Source organism: Mobula hypostoma, chromosome 12 (genome assembly GCF_963921235.1).
Source record: "Mobula hypostoma chromosome 12, sMobHyp1.1, whole genome shotgun sequence".
NCBI lineage: Eukaryota > Metazoa > Chordata > Chondrichthyes > Myliobatiformes > Myliobatidae > Mobula > Mobula hypostoma.
The window spans coordinates 110,611,246-110,630,241 of record NC_086108.1 but is presented as its reverse complement, the minus strand read 5'-3'; the positions used below and the strand labels follow the sequence as shown (position 1 = coordinate 110,630,241).

The 18,996-nt window shown below is 46.4% G+C and overlaps 1 protein-coding gene across 1 annotated transcript in view; it reads left to right on the top strand.

Annotated features, from left to right (window-relative positions):
- Positions 1-18,996, top strand: part of uox (urate oxidase) — a 40,799-nt gene that overhangs the window by 2,082 nt on the left and 19,721 nt on the right. Inside the window, exons 2-3 of the mRNA XM_063065060.1 lie at positions 10,313-10,528; positions 17,594-17,710. Of these exons, the coding sequence (XP_062921130.1) occupies positions 10,313-10,528; positions 17,594-17,710 (333 nt within the window). The remainder of the gene's footprint in view (positions 1-10,312; positions 10,529-17,593; positions 17,711-18,996) is intronic.

The following is an 18,996-nucleotide window of genomic DNA, read 5'->3' as shown; positions in this document are numbered from 1 at the left end:
GGATTGAATTCAAGAGCAGGGAGGTTACAATGCAACTACACAGGGTACTGGTAAGGCCACACCTGGAGTACTGTGTGCAGTTCTGGTCTCCATACTTGAGGAGGGATATACTGGCCTTGGAGGCAGTGCAGAGGAGGTTCATCGGGTTTGATTCCAGAGATGAGGGGTTAGACTGTGAGGAGAAATTGAGTCGCTTGGGACTGTACTCATTGGAATTCTGAAGGAAACATATAAAATTATGAAAGCAATAGATAAGATAGAGGCAGGAAAGTTGTTTCCACTGGTAGTTGAGACTAGAACTAGGGTCACAGCCTCAAGATTTAGAGGAGTAGATTTAGGACAGAGATGAGGAGGTACTGCTTTTCCTAGAGAGTGGTGAATTTGTGGAATTCTCTGCCCAATGAAGCAGTGGAGGCTACATCAGTAAATATATTTAAGACAGGTTGGATAGATTTTTGCATGGTAGGAGAATTAAGGGTTATGGGGAAAAGGCAGGTAGGTGGAGTTGAGTCCATGGCCAGATCAGCCATGATCTTATTGAATGGCGGGGCAGGCTCGATGAGCCAGATGGCCGACTCCTGCTCCTATTTCTTATGTTCTTATCTTGAGATCTTTAAGTAATTTGTAAATTGAATACTTTATGCCAATTGTTTTTTTCTGAATTTAGGCTAATGAGAGGTGACTTTATAGACATGTGTAAGATCATGAGGGGCACAGATGGGTAAATGTTTGCAGTCTTTATCCCCAGGGTTGTGGAATTGAGAACTGAAGGGCAATGATTTAAAGTAAGAGTGGAGAGATATTGTAGGAGGCTGGGGGGCAATGTTTTCACCCAGACAGTGGTCAGTCTGTGATATAAGCTGCTGGAAAAAAGTAGTTGAGACAGGGAAAAGGCCGAAGAATGGGGTTGAGAGGGATAATAAATCAGCCATGATGGAATGATGGAGCAAACTCGATGGACTGATTGGTCCAGCTCTGCTCCTTTGTCTTATGGTCTTATGTTTGGGGAGAGATTGTAGAGATGTAAACTATTATTGCAAACAAGTTTTGGTGTCAATGGGGGTGGGCGAGGGGAAATGTGAATAGACTGAAGGCTGGAAAAGAAAGGTCAACAAAGAGGATAGATCATTTACAGAGTTCAGAGACCAGGGAGAGACTGGAACGCAGGACACTTGTTGCTCACTTGAAACAGTCCATGAATCCTGATGAAGGGTGTCAGCCTGAAAGGTCAACAGTTTATTCCCATCCAAAGACGCTGCCTGGCCTGCTGAGTTCCTCCAGCATTTGTGTGTGTTGCTCTGGATTTCCAGCATCTCTTGGGTTTATGTTCCATGCTTTCTCTGGTGCCCTACCCAACACTGTCTGTTTCTCCAGCACCCTTGCAGAATTTGCAAATTTGAATCACTTGCTCTTAAGTTTATTTGGGAAATTTGGAATAAAGATTAGCTTTATTTGTCGCATGTATGTTGATACATCGAAACATACAGTGAAATGTCTCATTTGTGTGAACAACCAACACAACCTCTCACTGGCTCAGTGAAGCAGCCAGCATCATCGAAAACCCCACCCACCCACGCCGGACATTCTCTCTTCTCCCGTCCCCCATCAGGCAGAAGATACAAAAGCCTGGAAGCACGTACTACCAGGCTCAAGGACAGCTTCTACCCCCTGATTGAACCATCCCCCACTAAAGAGAGACCACCAGATAATAAAACATGGGAGTAGAATTAGGCTGAATTCGCAGAAAAAAGGAGAAATTTATTTGCCACCTGTATCATCAAACATCAAAGTGAAATGTGTTTAATAACCAACACAGTCTGGGGATTGTGCTGGGGACCGCCCATAAGCGTTGCCGTGCTCCCGGCAACGACTTGCTTGCTCACAACTCACTAACCCTTACATCTTCGGGATGTAGGAGAAAATTGGAGCACCCAGAGAAAGCCCACCAGGTCTCAGGCAGAACACACAAATCCCTGACAGGCACTGGCGGAATTGAACCCCGACTGGTGCTCATGGGCACTGTGAAGTTATTGCACACATCAGCAGCACTGGGGCTCCACAGGGCACTGTCTTGTCTCCCTTTCTCTTCACCATTTACACCTCAGACTTCAACTACTGCACAGAGTCTTGTCATCTTCAGAAGTTTCCTGATGACTCTGCCATAGTTGGATGCATCAGCAAGGGAGATGAGGCTGAGTACAGGGCTACGGTAGGAAACTTTGTCACATGGTGTGAGCAGAATTATCTGCAGCTTAATGTGAAAAAGACTAAGGAGCTGGTGGTAGACCTGAGGAGAGCTAAGGTACTGGTGACCCCTGTTTCCATCCAGGAGGTCAGTGTGGACATGGTGGAGGATTACAAATACCTGGGGATACGAATGGACAATAAACTGGACTGGTCAAGGAACACTGAGGCTGTCTACAAGAAGAGTCAGAGCCGTCTATATTTCCTGAGGAGACTGAGGTCCTTTAACGTCTGCCGAACAATGCTGAGGATGTTCTACGAATCTGTGGTGGCCAGTGCTATCATGTTTGCTGTTGTGTGCTGGGGCAGCAGGCTGAGGGTAGTAGACACCAACAGAATCAACAAACTCATTTGTAAGGCCAGTGACGTTGTGGGGATGGAACTGGACTCTCTGACGGTGGTGTCTGAAAAGAGGATGCTGTCCAAGTTGCATGCCATCTTGGATAATGTCTCCCATCCACTACATAATGTACTGGTTGGGCACAGGAGTACATTCAGCCAGAGACTCATTCCACCGAGATGCAACACAGAGCGTCATAGGAAGTCATTCCTGCCTGTGGCCATCAAACTTTACAACTCCTCCCTTGGAGGGTCAGACACCCTGAGCCAATAGACTGGTCCTGGACTTATCTCCTGCATAATTTACATATTACTATTTAACTATTTATGGTTTTATTACTATTTGATTATTTATGGTGCAACTGTAACGAAAACCAATTTCCCCCGGGATCAATAAAGTATGACTATGACTATGCTACAGTACCATCTTCTGACTCCTTCCCTCCGTCTCTCTGTCAGGAGACAAGCTATTCATGGGCCATCATTATAAGCTCACTGACTCCCATAACTATGCAGATAACTCATCTTCCCACACTGTCACTTGTAAGGACACATCCTTTCCTCACAGTTCCTCCATCACATCCGCTCTCAAAATGAGGCCTTCCATTCCTAGACATCTGGAATATTCCGCCATTTTCAGGAAACATGGTGTCTCTTCTCCGATCAGCAACCACATTCAAATGCGAGCATGGATGTGGTTGAAGCAAGCAGGTATTTGAATCAGAATCAGGTTTATTATAAGACCATTAGACTATAAGGCATAGGAGCAGAATTAGGCCATTCGACCCATTGAGTCTACACCGCCATTCTATCATGGCTGATCCCCGATCCCACTCAACCCTATACACCTGCCTTCTCACTATGTCCTTTGATGCCCTGAGTGATCAGGGAGCTATCAACTTCCGCCTTAAATATACCCACAGACTTGGCCTCCACCACAGTCTGCGGCAGAACATTCCAGCGATTTACTACTCTCTGGCTAAAAAAATTCCTCCTGACCTCTGTTCTAAAGGGTCATCCCACAATTTTGAGGCTTTGCCCTCTAGTTCTGGATACCCCCACATCCTCTCCACATCCACCCTATCTAGTCCTTTCAACATTCGGTAGGTTTAAATGAGATCCCCACACATTCTTCTAAATCTCAGTGAGTACAGGCCCAAAGCTGCCAAACACTCCTCATATGTTAACCCCTTCATTCCTGGAATCATCTTCGTAAAGCTCCTCTGGACTCTCTCCAATGACAACACCTCCTTCCTGAGATACTGGGACAATACTCCAAGTGCAGCCTGACTCATGTCTTACAATGGTTCAGCATTATCTCTTTGCTTTTATATTCTATTCTCCTTCTTTACCACAGACTCAACCTGTAAATTAACCTTCTGGGAGCTGGCACAAGGACTCCTAGGTCCCTCTACAGACATCTCTGATGTTTGAACCTTCTCGCCATTTAGATAATAGTCCGCACTATTGTTCCTTTTACCAAAATGCATTATCATGCATTGCATTCCATCTGCCACTTTTTTGCCCATTCTTCCAATTTGTCTCCCGCGACACTTTAGTTGGCAGCACTGGCTTACAATCAGCCCACCGACAGGGTCGCGAAACCTCGGAACCACGAAGGTGCGCTTATCTTCACTAGTCCGCGTCCCTGGAATATCGAAAGGTGGCCTCTCATAAGCACCCAGGAACAGGTCCCACCACCGCAAAGAACCTAAGTCTGAGTGTAACTCCAGGTCAGGGTCCAGACTGTGTCTATTATTCATTCTTGGTTGTAGAAGCAGGCCACAGTGATTCTACACAGATATGATTTAGAAAGTATCCTGACGGGTTGTATCTGTGCCTGCTCTACTCTGGGCTGATGGAACCTGTTGAGAGCGATCAACACCACCCTGCCCGTCACAGTCTCAATCACTGACCCCTGGATAGATTGGCAGTTTGCAGAGCCCATTGGAGTTGGAGATGCCGTATCTACCTGCCGCACAGAGCCTTCTCCCATTTGGATAAGTACCTCGGATCCTCATCCTTAGCAATAGACTCCAACACATTCCCAACCACTGAGGTTAGACTAACTGGCCTATAATGTCCTTACACTTCCTCCCTTACCACCATTCAGGGCCCCAAACAGTCCTTCCAGGTGAGGCGACACTTCACCTGTGAGTCGGTTGGGGTGATATACTGCGTCCGGTGCTCCCGATGTGGCCTTTTATATATTGGTGAGACCCGACGCAGACTGGGAGACCGCTTTGCTGAACACCTACGCTCTGTCCACCAGAGAAAGCAGGATCTCCCAGTGGCCACACATTTTAATTCCACATCCCATTCCCATTCTGACATGTCTATCCACGGCCTCCTCTACTGTAAAGATGAAGCCACACTCAGGTTGGAGGAACAACACCTTATATTCCAACTGGGTAGCCTCCAACCTGATGGCATGAACATCGACTTCTCTAACTTCCGCTAAGGCCCCACCTCCCCCTTGTACCCCATCTGTTACTTATTTTTATACACACATTCTTTCTCTCACTCTTCTTTTTCTCCCTCTGTCCCTCTGAATATACCTCTTGCCCATCCTGTGGGTCCCCCCCACCTTGTCTTTCTTCCCGGTCCTCCTGTCCCATGATCCTCTCGTATCCCCTTTTGCCTATCACCTGTCCAGCTCTTGGCTCTATCCCTCCCCCTCCTGTCTTCTCCTATCATTTTGGATCTCCCCCTCCACCTCCAACTTTCAAATCCCTTACTCACTCTTCCTTCAGTTAGTCCTGACGAAGGGTCTCGGCCTGAAACGTCGACTGTACCTCTTCCTACAGATGCTGCCTGGCCTGCTGTGTTCACCAGCAACTTTGATGTGTGTTGCTTGAACTTCCAGCATCTGCAGAATTCCTGTTGTTTGGCCTATAATTCCCTTTCTTTTGCCTTCCTCCCTTCCTAAAGAGTGGAGTGATATTTGCAAACTTCCAGTCCTCTGGGGTCATACCAGAATCAAGTGATTATTTAAAGATCATGACCAATGCATCTGTTATCACTTCAGTAACCTCTTTCAGGACCCTGGGATGTGTCCATCTAACCCAGGTGACTTATCCTCAATACTATACAGCCCTCATTGCTCGGGGAAACTCCATTCAGTGCAGATTTGGCACTTCCATTGTATCCTGGATAATGGACTACCTGACTGGCAGACCATAGTTTCTGCAGCTTCAGAGAGCTGTGTGGCTAAAAGCACACTGGGGCCCCACAGGGGACTGTATTGGCTCTCTTCCTGTTTACCCTGTATACCTCAGATGTCAGCTACAACACTGAGTCATGTCATCCTCTAACAAGAGAAAATCTGCAGATGCTGGAAATCCGAGCAACACACACAAAATTCTGGAGGAGCTCAGCAGGCCAGGCAGCATCTCTGGAGGAAAGTACAGTCAACGTCTTGGGCCGAGACCCTTCGGCAGGACTGGAGAGAAAAACGCTGAGGAGTAGATTTAACAGCTGTGGGGGAGGGGAGAGAGAACCACCAGGTGACAGGTGAAAGCTGGAGGGGGAGGGATGAAGTAAAGAGCTGGGAAACTGATTGGTGAAAGAGACAGAAGGCCATGGAAGAAAGAAAAAGGGGAGGAGCACCAGAGGAAGGTGATGGGCAGGTAAGGAGATATGGTGAGAGAGGGAAAAAGGGATGGGAAATGGTGAAGGAGAGGAGGGATGGGAGGCATTACCAGAAGTTTGAGAGATTGATGTTCATACCATCAGGTTGGAGGCTAAACAAACAGAACATAAGGTGTTGTTCCTCCAACCTTAAGGTGGGGGCTTATATGGGAGGCAGGGTTTGAGGGTCGGCACAACATTGTGGGCCGAAGGGCCTGTACTGTGCTGTACTATTCTATGTTCTATGTTCAACCTAAGTGTGGCCTCACCACGACAGTGGAGGAGGCCATAAATGAATGTTGCCCTCAACTGCATCTCTTCCATTTCACGCAGTCTGCTCTTATCCCATCCTCTCACCACCCTACCAGGGATAGGGTTCCTCTTGTCCTCACCTATCACCCCACCAGCCTCTGTCCAGAAAGTAATTCTCCAAAACTTCCGCCATTCAGGGCCCTAAACAGTCCCTCCCGGTGAGGTGACACTTCACCTGTGAGTCTGTTGTGGTCACTTATTGCATTTGGTGCTCCCAGTGTGGCCTCCTGTATATCGGTGAGTCCCGATGTAGATTGGGAGAATGCTTTGCCGAGCACCTATGATCCATCTTGCAGAACAGGTGGGATCTCCCAGTGGCCACCTATTTTAATTCCACTTCCCATTTCCATTCTGATATGTCTATCCATGTCCTCCTCCACTGTCATGATGAGGCCACACTTAGGTTGGAGAAACAACACCTTATATTCCATTTGGGTAGCCTCCAACCTGATGGCATGAACATCAATTTCTCAAACTTCTGGTGACGGCCCCCATCCCTCCTCTTCTTCACCATTTCCCATCCCCTTTTCCCTCTCTCACCTTATCTCCTTACCTGCCCATCACCTCCCTCTGGTGCTCCTCCCCCTTTTTCTTTCTTCCATGGCCTTCTGTCTCTTTCACCAATCAACTTGCCAGCTCTTTACTTCATCCCTCCCCCTCCAGCTTTCACCTGTCACCTGCTGGTTCTCTCCCCTTCCCCCAGCTGTTAAATGTACACCTCAGTTTTTTTTTCTCCAGTCCTGCCAAAGGGTTTCAGCCTGAAACATCAACTGTACTTTTTCCCATAGATGTTGCCTGGCCTGCTGAGTTCCTCCAGCATTTTGTATGTGTTGCAGAAATTCTCTGATGGCTCAGCAATAGTTGGGTGTATAAAGGGAGGACGGGAGGATGAATACAGGGCCCTGGTTGAGGACTTTGTCGAATGGTGCAAGCTGAATCATCTGCAACTCAACATCAGTAAGACAAAGGAGATGGTGGTGGACTTTAGGAAGACTCAGCCTGCACAGCTCCCTGTTACTATAGATGGTGAGGACGTGGATGTGGTGAGAACCTACAAGTACCTGGGGGTGCCCCTGGATGACAGGCTTGAGTGGATCACCAACACAGAGACTGTGTACAAGAAGGGCCAGAGTCGCCTCTACTTCCTGAGGAGACTGAGATCCTTTGGAGTATGCAGGCCTCTCCTTCACATGTTCTACCAGTCTGTTGTCGCCAGTACAATCTTATATGCGGTGGTGTGCTGGGCAATGGCATCAACACTGGTGATGCCAACAAGCTTAATAAACTGATTAGAAAAGCTGGCTCTGTTGTAGGAGTCAATCTGTACACACTGGAGGCTGTGACAGAACAAAGGACTCTATGGAAAATCCTGGCAATTCTGGACAATGTTTCTCTGCATACCACCTTGGCTGAGCAGAGGAGCACTTTCAGTAACAGACTGAGACAACTGTGCTGCTCCAAAGAGCGTTATATGAGGTCATCCTAATCCTCGGCCATTAGGCTCTATAATGAGTCAAACTGTAGCCAGGGAAGTGATGACCCCTCCTGTTAGACTGTTGGTGGTAACTTATTTTTTATTCTTTCTACTTCTCTTCTAATATCTATATCTGTGCATTTATAATGCTACTGTTACCGTGTAATTTCCTTTGGGATCAATAAAGTCTATTATTGCCGCTTCAGGAAGGCCAACAGTTTTGTCAGGGCTCAAACACAAAATGGTGGAGGAACTCAACAGGTCAGGCAGCACCTACGGAGAGGAACAGGTGGTGCAAGCCAAGTCAAGTTTATTGTCATTTAACTATATACATGTACATCATCAAACAGAACGATATTTCTCCAAACCAGGTTGTAAAGCACAGTAGTACACATAACACACAGTAACTTATGAAAGTAAGGATGAAATCTACAGATGAATTACACATAACTAAACAAATTAAAGTGCCCAAATTAAATATTGTCAGGTACAGAACAGACTAATTGGTGACACTTTGAATGTGATGCGGCAGGGAGTTCAGAAGTCTACTGACCTGAGGAAAGAAACTGTTTCCCATCCTAACCGTTCTTGTCTTTATGCATCAAAGTCTTCCTGCCTGGTGGTAGAAAGGGGGCCAGATGGATCGGTGAGATCCTTAATAGTACCAAGGGGCCATTTTCAATATTTAAGAGAAGTTTGGGTAAGTACATGGATGGCAGGGATATGGGGGGCTATGGTCCCACCTGCAGGTCAATGGGAGTAGGCATGGACTAGATAGGCTGAAAGGCCTGTTACTGTGCTCTATTTTTCTATGACTCCATGAGTCTAATAAATAGTCCATATTTCACTCCGAGACATTATATCAGGACTGGAAAGGAAGCCAGAACAAGAAAGTGGAGAGGGGGGAGGGGGAAGGAGTACAAGCTGGCAGGTGATAGGTGAGACCAGATGGGGGGCGAGGGAGGAGGAAGTAAGAAGCTGGGAGGTGATAGGTGGAAATGGTAAAGAGGTGAAGAAGAAGAAATCTGATAGGAGAGGAGAGTGGACCATGGAAGAAAGGGAAAGAGGAGGGAAATCTTAGGGAAGTGTTGGGCAGGTGAGATGAGGAGAAGAGAAGGGGTGAAAGGTCAGGGATGCATTCCCTTTTCTCTCTTCCACCTTCTGGGAGAAGATACAGGAACTTGAGGGCCCAGATGATCAAACTCAGGAACAGTTTCTCCCGCCGCCCACCTTGCCGTCAGACTCCTGAACCACTCATCTCTCTCACATCCCCCTCCCAGTGGGGCTGCCACATTCTCCAACCCTGAATTCTATCTCTCTCATTATTGTTCCTGCAACATTTCTTCCTGCCCTGCCTCAGGTCACTTGACTGCACTCTGTACCAGTCTGTTATTTTTGTGCTCATCGGGTGTAGTATGTATCTGTTATTAAAAGGATGTCCTTTATTCTGAGGCTGTGCCCTCAGATCATAGCCTCTCCTGCTAATGGAAACATCCTCTCCATGTCCCACTCTATCCAGGCCTTTCAGTTTTCGGTAGGTTTTACTGAGATCCCCCCTTGTCCTTCTGAGCTCCATCACGTGCAAGCCCAGAGACTGTAGCCACACCTCAAATGTTAACCCTGTCATTGCTGGGATCTTGTGAACATCCTCTGGATCCTCTCCTTTGATATGGGACTTGCAATATTCCAAGCACTGTCTGACCAACACCATATAAAGCTTTAGAATTCTACATATGATTTTATATTCTAGTCCTCTTGTAAATGGGGACCAAAGGTGAGTGAGCTGTCCCAGAATGGACACAACAAGCCCCTTCACCAGAGGTAATACCCCTCCCTAGATACCCCATACACCCCTAAAAATATGACCATAAACTAATCTGAATCCGAATTGCTCTTACAATGATAGCTTAGAGTCTTGGATTCAAACCGAATGAATCCAAAGATTACAACCAGTAAACTTTGTTTCCCTTCTCAGCAGATACTGTCTGCAGCAGACAAGTGTTTCTAATAATTATGGCTTGTTGGTTTCTACTTCTTGAGCCCATCACTACTGCTGAGGCCTAGGCCACCAATGGCAACTCATCTGTCCGCTGTCCTGGGCCAGTCTTTCACATTGTCTCCAGGTGTAGCCCATCTTCTAGGTGTGTCCTCTCAGGGATGAGGTCTTTGGAGCCTCTTGGTGTTTCTGGAGCTCTGGGTTTTTATGGGATGGGTTTGCTAGCCCCATACCCAACCCTCCTCCTTTCACAGCCGGGACAAACGTGGTGGAGTTCCTGTTGCTTTAATCCAATTATATTTCCTTTCACTCTGCAGGCAGATGTGGAATTTGTCCATACAGGGTACGGGAAAGACGTGGTGAAGGTGCTGAGGGTCAAGAGAGAGGGAAACTGTTATCACATCAAAGAGATTGAAGCTAATGTCCAGCTGATGCTGAAGTCACGGAAGGATTATATCCATGGAGACAATTCGGACATCATTCCCACCGACACCATAAAAAATACGGTTCATGCCTTGGCGAAGCTCCGAGGGGTGAGTACGGCCAGAGCGTCTTCCTGACCTCTGACCCCATGCCGGTGATCTCACTTTCGGGGACTCTATGGTTCATGCTCTGTCTTTTATCTGCTTATTTTTTTAATTGTTTGCACGATTTGTTCCTTTTTAGCACTTTGGTTGTCCATTGGTCTTTGTTGTGTGAGGTTTTTCATGGATTCCATTGTGTTTCTTTGTTCAGTGGCTGCCTGCAAGAAGATGAATCTGAAGGTTGTATATGGTATACGTACTTTGTCTATGATGTGCCAGTCTTGCCCCTGATGGTAGGTGAGAGGTCGCAGTCCTTTTCCCATGGAGAAAAGATTTAAAGATTAGCTTTCATAAACGCAAGAAAGTATGCAGATGTTGGAAATCCAGTGCAACACATACAAAAATGCTGGAGGAACTCAGCAGGTCAGGTAGCATCTGTGGAGATGAATGAACAGTTGATGGTTCAGTCTGAGACCACCACCCCCCCCCCCCAAGTCAGGACTGGAAATGAAGTGTGAAGATGCCAAAATAAAAAGGTGGGCGGAGGGGAAGATTAGCTTTATTTGTCTCATTGAAAAAGTGTAAATTTTCAATGCACAGAGATTTTTTTTTCACACAGAAAATGGTGGTTATGTGGAACACCACGCCAGTGCTGTTGGTAGAGGGTGCTACATTAGGGTCATTTAAGAAACTCTTGGATGGGAACATGGAAGATAGGAAAATAGAGCGCGATGTAGGCAGTAAGGGCTAGATTTATCTTAGAGTAGGTAAAAAGTTGGCACAACATTGTGGGCCAACTCAAATCAGCGAGGGTGTGCTGGGGGCAGCCTGCAAGTGTCACCATGCTTCCAGTGCCAAGATAGCATGCCCACAACTCACTAACCCTAACCCTAACGTGCGTCTTTGGAATGTGGGAGGAAACCAGAGCACATGGAGGAAACCCACGCAGACATGGAGAGAACATACAAACCCCTTACAGACTGTGGCAGGAATCGAACCCCAATCTTACAGTCGGCGCTGTAAAGCGTCACAATCATGCTGTCCTCAGTGAGAGAGGTGGGCAGAATTATGGCATTTAAAAGGTACATGGTTAGGAAAGGTTTGGATATAGGACTAACTCAGTTAGACAACTGGGTTCTGGAGAAGAGTAACGAAACAGTGTTCCTCTGAGGCCAGGGTGCAAAACTCACAAAATAGCACATTCAAAATAAGTGAGCAAAGAAGCATATTCACAAAAACTCACACACACACACATATATATATTTATTTATATATATATAGTCCACGACCCTCAGCGACACTTCCCACTATTAATGATACAGCCTCCCGGCAGTGTGCAGACTCACACAATCCAGCCTGTCCTTCCACCACTCGAACACAGGAAGGCAGCACTGACAGGAGAGGCCAGACCACCGCTGAGCACGGACGCCATGCTGCACCGCCTGTCAGTACGTACGGATACGGGCCCAAGTGCAGAGCGAGCGACAATGAAGCAGGTCAATAGTTCACAGACTTTAATGAGAACAGAGTGAGAGGGAAAAGAAAACAATAAACACTAGGCCAACCAAACAGGGCTGATAACTAAAACTCTCAAATGGAAAACAAAGCCAACACTGCGGCTGAAAGGAATAACTAAATAGAAAATTAATAGCGCTAGTCTTCAGAATCAATTGACTCGACAGTCCAAATTCTCAGGCAAGGCTGAATGCAATTAGGCAGCCAAATGTTCCTGTGCTTTGTTCAAATCTCAACAAACTACAACGAAAAGAATGGAGTCAAATACCATCACATTCGCTGACGCATGCATATTCATGAGCGCAATTGTGGAAACTGCTGCGCTGATGAATCCGTGCTTGTGACACCCCCTCTGGCATTTCCCCACCTGATCTGCAGCAGTAGGCAGGCCTGCGACTTGTAGTCCTTGCTACAACCGAGGCTACACAGTTTCCAGGTCACCTGTTGCACCACCAGAGCAGGGTAATAGGCTTTGTTTGCATATTGTACTTCCTCATTGAGTATTGGAGTTGGGAAGGAATCTTACAGCTATACAAGACATTGGTGAGGGGTGTTGTAGCGTGGATGAAATCACCGGAGAGACAGAGTCACTGGTAGATACAAAGCAGCTTCTTTATTCGACACAACAAGGTACAGCAGGTACGGACGGAGACGCTTTCTGCAGAAAGGTCTGCTAGCCCAATGTGGGCTGGATATTTATATGCTAAACACAAAGGCAATCGCCACTTAAAAAGTTATAGACAATGCTTAGACAATGCTTCCTTTTGAAGCTACATACAAACATCACACCTTCAGATTTCATCCTTTCCTTCCGACGCCAACATGTCTGGGTTGGCATCCACAGCCTGTTAAATCCACAATACATTTATTTGGCATTTTACGTGCTAACATAGAAGACAATTAATATCTATAATGTATAGATAATACTGTCTTCGAAACTACAGCACTAGGTCGAACTACGGTGCCAGAAGCATCTGGTATTCATACCCTTTTAGGAAGCGCATTGTCCAACAGTTAAAATAGAAGTCTGGTGGCCAAAGTCATTTAAGTGTAAACAAATCATCTACCCAAAAAAACTCACTCTAACAAGGGGCCACAGTGCACTTGAAGTATCATGGAACACACGCACAAAATTCTGGAGGAACTCCTGCACAGTGGCCTAGCGGTTAGTATAATGCTATTACAGCACCGGTGACCCGAATTTAATTCCTGCCACTGTCGGGAAGGAGTTTGTACCTTCTCCCCATGACCGGGTGGCCTCGTTGGGCCAGAAGTACTTGTTATCATCTTGTATCTCAAAATAAGTAAAAACTCAACTGGTCAGGCAGCATCTATGAAGAGGAATAAACGGTCCTCGTTTCAAGCCGAGACCCTTCATCAGGACTGGAAAGGAAGGGAGAAGAAGCCAGAACAAGAAAGTGAGGGGAGTATCATACATAGATTTGGTCACCCTATTATAGGAAAGATATTGGAAAGTGCGGAAAAGATCTACCAGGATGGTGTGTGGACTGAGTTACAAGAAGAGATTGTAGAGACGTGGATCTCACTCCCAGGAATGTGGGAGATCAAAGAGTAACCTGATAGAAGTATAGAAAACCATTTGGGGCATTGACAGGGTGAAAGCACATAGTCAAGGAGGCAGTGCTAAAAGAAGAGGGCAGAGAGTTAAGATCAAAGATAAGTGATGTAAGTGGGGCTTTAGGACAGCTCCATAACACAAAAGGGTGATGAGTATTTGGAATGGTGGTTGAACCAGGCATATTACCAACATTTAAAAGTCTTCTAGATAAGTCCATTGACAGGAGAGATTTAAGGGGTGTGGGCCAACGTGGCCAGATAAGACTAGGTCATAGGGCAAGACAATCGGCATAGATGAGCTGTGCTAAAGGTTCTGCTTCCATCCTGTAGAACACTACAGCTCTGACTATGAGAAGGGTTGTCACTGAGGAGAGGGGTGGTGGAAATCAGCATCCATCATCAAGGACCAGGCTCTCTTCTCATTGTTGGCGTCAGGAAGGAGGTTCAGTACCCTTAGGTTCCACACTACCAGGTTCAGGAACAGTAATTACCCTTCAACCATTCAGCTCCTGAACAGGCATGGATAACTTCAGTCATCCCAACACTGAGGTCCCGACTGATTCCACAACCTGTGGACTCATTGTCACCAACACTACAGCTCATGCTGTCAGTTTACTTATTACTCACTTATCTATTATTATTATTTTGCTTTTCTTTTTGTATTTGCAAGATTTGTTTTCTCTTGCACTTTGGTTGCTTGTCCATATTTGTTTTGTGTGTAGTTTTTCATTGATTCTATCGTATTTCTTTGTATTTATCGTGATTGCCTGCACTAAAATGAATCCGGTAATACAGTGTGGTGACATTTATGTACTTTGATAGTAAATTTACTTTTTACTTTGAACTTTGTACCAACCATCCCATGATTCAATGATCCAGTGACGTTGGTGACCATGCTAGGGTTGATGTAGGAGGCCCAGGAAATGAAAATTTGTCTACAATACCTAACTCATCCCATTGGGCGGAAGATACATAGACTTGGAAGCTACCAGGCTGAAGGACTTCTTCATTACTATTGAATGGACCTCTAGTGCAATATAGATGAATTCTTGATCTTTCATTCTACCTCCTTGTGGTCCTTGCACCTGACATCCGCCTGCTGTGCACTCTCTCTGTAACTGTAACACTCTATTCTGCATCCTGTTAGTGCTTTACCTTCTTAACGTAGAACAGAACAGAACAGGAACAAGCTCTTCTGAGCACAATCTTCTGCTGATCCAACTACGTTAGTAACCAAACACAAGAACATCTGCAGATGCTGGAAATCCACGCAATAGACACAAAATGCTGGAGGAACTCAGCAGGCCAGGCAGCATCCATGGAAAAGAGTAAACAGTCGATTTTTCGGGCCAAAACCCTTCATCAGTCCTGAAGGGTCTCGGCCTGAAAAGTCGATTGTTTACTCTTTTCCATGGATGCTGCCTGGCCTGCTGAGTTCTTCCTGCATCTTGTGAGTGTTATATTAGCAACTGAATGGCTAACTACATTAATTTCTTCTGCCTACACAATGTCCGTACTTCCATTTCTTCACACTCATGTGCCTATCTACACGTCTCTCTAAAGTCTCTAATATATCTGTTCCTAGCTCCAGCCTTCCAGGCACCCACCACTCTCTGTGTAAAAAACTTGCTCCTCACATCTCCTTTGAAATTACCCCTCTCACTTTAAATGCAAGCCCTCAGGTATTTGACATTTCAACCCTTTGAAACAGATACTCCCTGTCTACTCTGTCTATGCCTCTATCAGCTCTCCCCCCCAGCCTCCGTCACTCCAAAGAAAACAACCCTGGTTTGTCCCACCTCTCATTATAGCACACACCCTCTGATCCTGGAGAACCTCTTCTGTATCCTCTCCGACTCAATTCTATTCAATTGAAGTTTAATTGTCCTTCAACCATACATGAATGCCCATGAATACAGCCAAACGAGACAATGTTACTCTGAGGTCAAGGTGCAAAACACAGTACCAACAGTCACAGTCACACACACACACACACATAGAAACATAGAAAATAGGTGCAGGAGTAGGCCATTCAGCCCTTCGAGCCTGCACCGCCATTCAGTATGATCATGGCTGATCATCCAACTCAGAACCCTGCACCAGCCTTCCTTCCATACCCCCTGACCCCCGTAGCCACAAGGGCCATATCTAACTCCCTCTTAAACATAGCCAATGAACTGGCCTCAACTGTTTCCTGTGGCAGAGAATTCCACAGATTCACCACTCTCTGTGTGAAGAAGTTTTTCCTAATCTCGGTCCTAAAAGGCTTCCCCTCTATCCTCAAACTGTGACCCCTTGTTCTGGACTTCCCCAACATCGGGAACAATCTTCCTGCATCTACCCTGTCCAATCCCTCTCTTCTCTTCCAATCCCACACACATTCTTCTTCTTCTTCGGGGTTGTCCATCGAAATCCGATGACGATGTCCACTCTACCGGTGAGATCTTTGATGACTATACAGTCCTATTCTGGACCCACAAGCTCTATTGCAGGTGGGACATGTATATGTGGTAGTGGTGGTAACCATGGTTGCATTTCTCCTGGCTCTCTTCTGGTTGTTCTTTCCATCTCCAGAATACAAACCCCGTCCCTACACAGCTGTCGCCAAGTGGTACGGTCAGCAGCAACCCCCTCCAGGTCCTCGGGTCTGATCTTGCACTTCCTTAAAGCATTCTTCATCTGATCCTTATGGCATTTCTTCGGCCCTCCAGCTGAGCGTCGACCATGATGTCGCTGGCTGTAGAACACTCTGCGGGGTAGCCGACATGGGGGCATCCTTAACTAACACACACACACACACACAAAACACACACACACACACACACACACAAAACACACACACACAGAACAAAGCACACATAGCATGTATAAGATAGAAACTCAGATGGCCACTCAGTAAAGGAGTCGAAACTCGAGCCATCCAATGCTGCCAAAATCTGCAGAGGACCTCAACCAAGCTTGTCTTCTGCTGAGTAAATACATTGGCTGGAGGAAGCACTAACTCCAGCCTGGACGTCGTGCCACTCAGCCCCTGGTGGAGTGCACCAGCTCCAATGCCTCTCTCCCGGCAGCTGTATGCAGGCGACACTCTGGCTTGAGGCCTAGTCCTTGCCATGTCTGAGGCCACGCGGCTCCCCCACCATCTGCCCCTGCTCTCAGCCAATCAATCAGTGAATGGAACTTGCGGCATACCACATTAACAATCTCCAAAAGGGGTCTTGCGATCACAAGAAGATCACTCACTATTAGACTGTAGGCCTCCTTCGTCTCAGCCTGCAGCATGATGCACAACTCCTTCACTTTCTCCACCAGTGAGCAACTTGCTGATGGAGTAGACCTGCAGTACTTCAAATTTTCCAAAGCACCGCTTGTTCCATCTCACGCGCTGATGTGATTAAAAAAGACCATAAGGTATTGGAGCAGAATTAGGCTATTTGGCCCATCGAGTCTACTCTACCATTTCATCATGTCTGATCCAATTTTCCTCTCAGTTCCAATCTCCTGCCTTCTCTCCGTATCCCTGACCAATCAAGAATCTATCAATCTCTGCCTTAAATATACATAAAGACTTGGCCTCCACAGCTGCCGGTGGCAAAGAATTCCACAGATTCACCACTCTCTTGCTAAAGAAATTCCTCCTCATCTCCGTTCCAAAAGGACATCCCTCTATTCTGAGGCTGTGTCCTCTGGTCTTAGACTCTCCCTCCACAGGAAACATCCTCCTCACATCCACTCATTTGAGGTTTTACACCATTTGATAGGTTTCAATCAGACCCTCACTCTTCTGAATTTCATTATATACAGGCCCAGAGCCATCAAACGCTCCTCATATGAAAAGCCATTAATAAATTATCTGTACAAACAGTATACAAGTTTTTCGCTGGACAAGTGACAATAGTAAGCCAATTTACACATCATGTTGGATAACGGAATGAAATGAGGGAAGACTCCTGTGTACATTGAAATATCCTGTGTTGTCAGATTCAAACCATTGAAGAATTTGCGCTGGATATCTGCACCCATTTCCTGACGTCCTTCCACCAGGTTTCTCAGGCACAGGTCTACATCAAGGAGGTACCCTGGAAGCGCCTACAGAAGGTAGATTAGCTTTATTTGTCACATGTAATCGAAGCACCAAAACATACAGTGAAATGCTTTGTTTGCGTCTATGACCAACACAGTCCGACGATGTGCTGAGAGCAGCCCGTAAGCGTTGCCACATTTCCAGCGCCAGTGTAACATGCCCACAAGCTTGCCCTGTATGACTGGAATGTGGCAGAAATCCAGAGCACCCCGAGGAACCCCACGCCTTCATGGAGAGACCATACAAGTTCCTTACAGGCAGTGGTGGGAATTGAACCTGGGTCGCTGGTACTGTAAAGCGTTGCACTACCAGGCGTGAGGTGACTCAGGGCAACAGTTCAGGAGCGCTGAGGACACTTTGTAATTTCATTATTTGCTCACCTCTATCCTGCCTACGTTCTGTGGATCCTTCTCAAACCTTATCATGTTCCTCCGTGGTTTTCCTTCCCTCTCGTTCCGTAATGTCCTCCAGCCTCTCAGCTCTCTGACCTCAGTGCTCCCCTGTTCCTATCTAATGTACATATCTAATTTTAATTGTCCACCATGTACCTTAACCTGATTGAGTCACAGAGCTATACAGCACAAGTACAGGCTCTTCGGCCCGACCGGTCAATGCTGACCACATTGTCACCCAAACAGTCCCATTTTCCTGCGGTCAGTCCATAGCCACCTGTGTGCCTATTCAAGTGCTCTGCCGCTCCAGAGAAAGGGGAAGATTAGCTTTAATTGTCACGGTTACATCCAAACATCGAAACATAGAGTGAGATGCGTCATTTGTGTCAACAACCAACACAGCCCAAAAGCATTGTCATGCTTCTGTCACCAAATTAGCATGCCCTCAGCTGACTAACTCTAACCCAGATGTCTTTGGAGAGTGGCAGGAAACCAGAGCTCTCAGAGGAAACTATGCGGTCATGGGGAGAACGTACAAACTCCTTACAGACAGCGGAAGGAATTGAACCCCAGTCTGTGATTCCAGCTCTTGTTAAACAATCCAAGTTTGTCTAACCTCTTGTTATAGCACATGCCCTCCAATCCAGGCAGCGTCCAGGTAAACCTCTTCTGTATGTTCTCCAAAGCCTCCACAACCTCCCTATAATGCATTGACCAGAACTGAACCCAATAATCCAGATGTGGTCAAGCTCTCTAAAGATGCAACATAACATCCTGTCTCTGGACTTAATTAACTATGTCGTATGTCTTTCTTATCGTCCCATCAACCCCATCAGGTTGGACTTGGATTGTCAGGAGGACACTAAAGTTATTAGGGTATAGTTAACGACCCTCGGTAACTAGCTGAC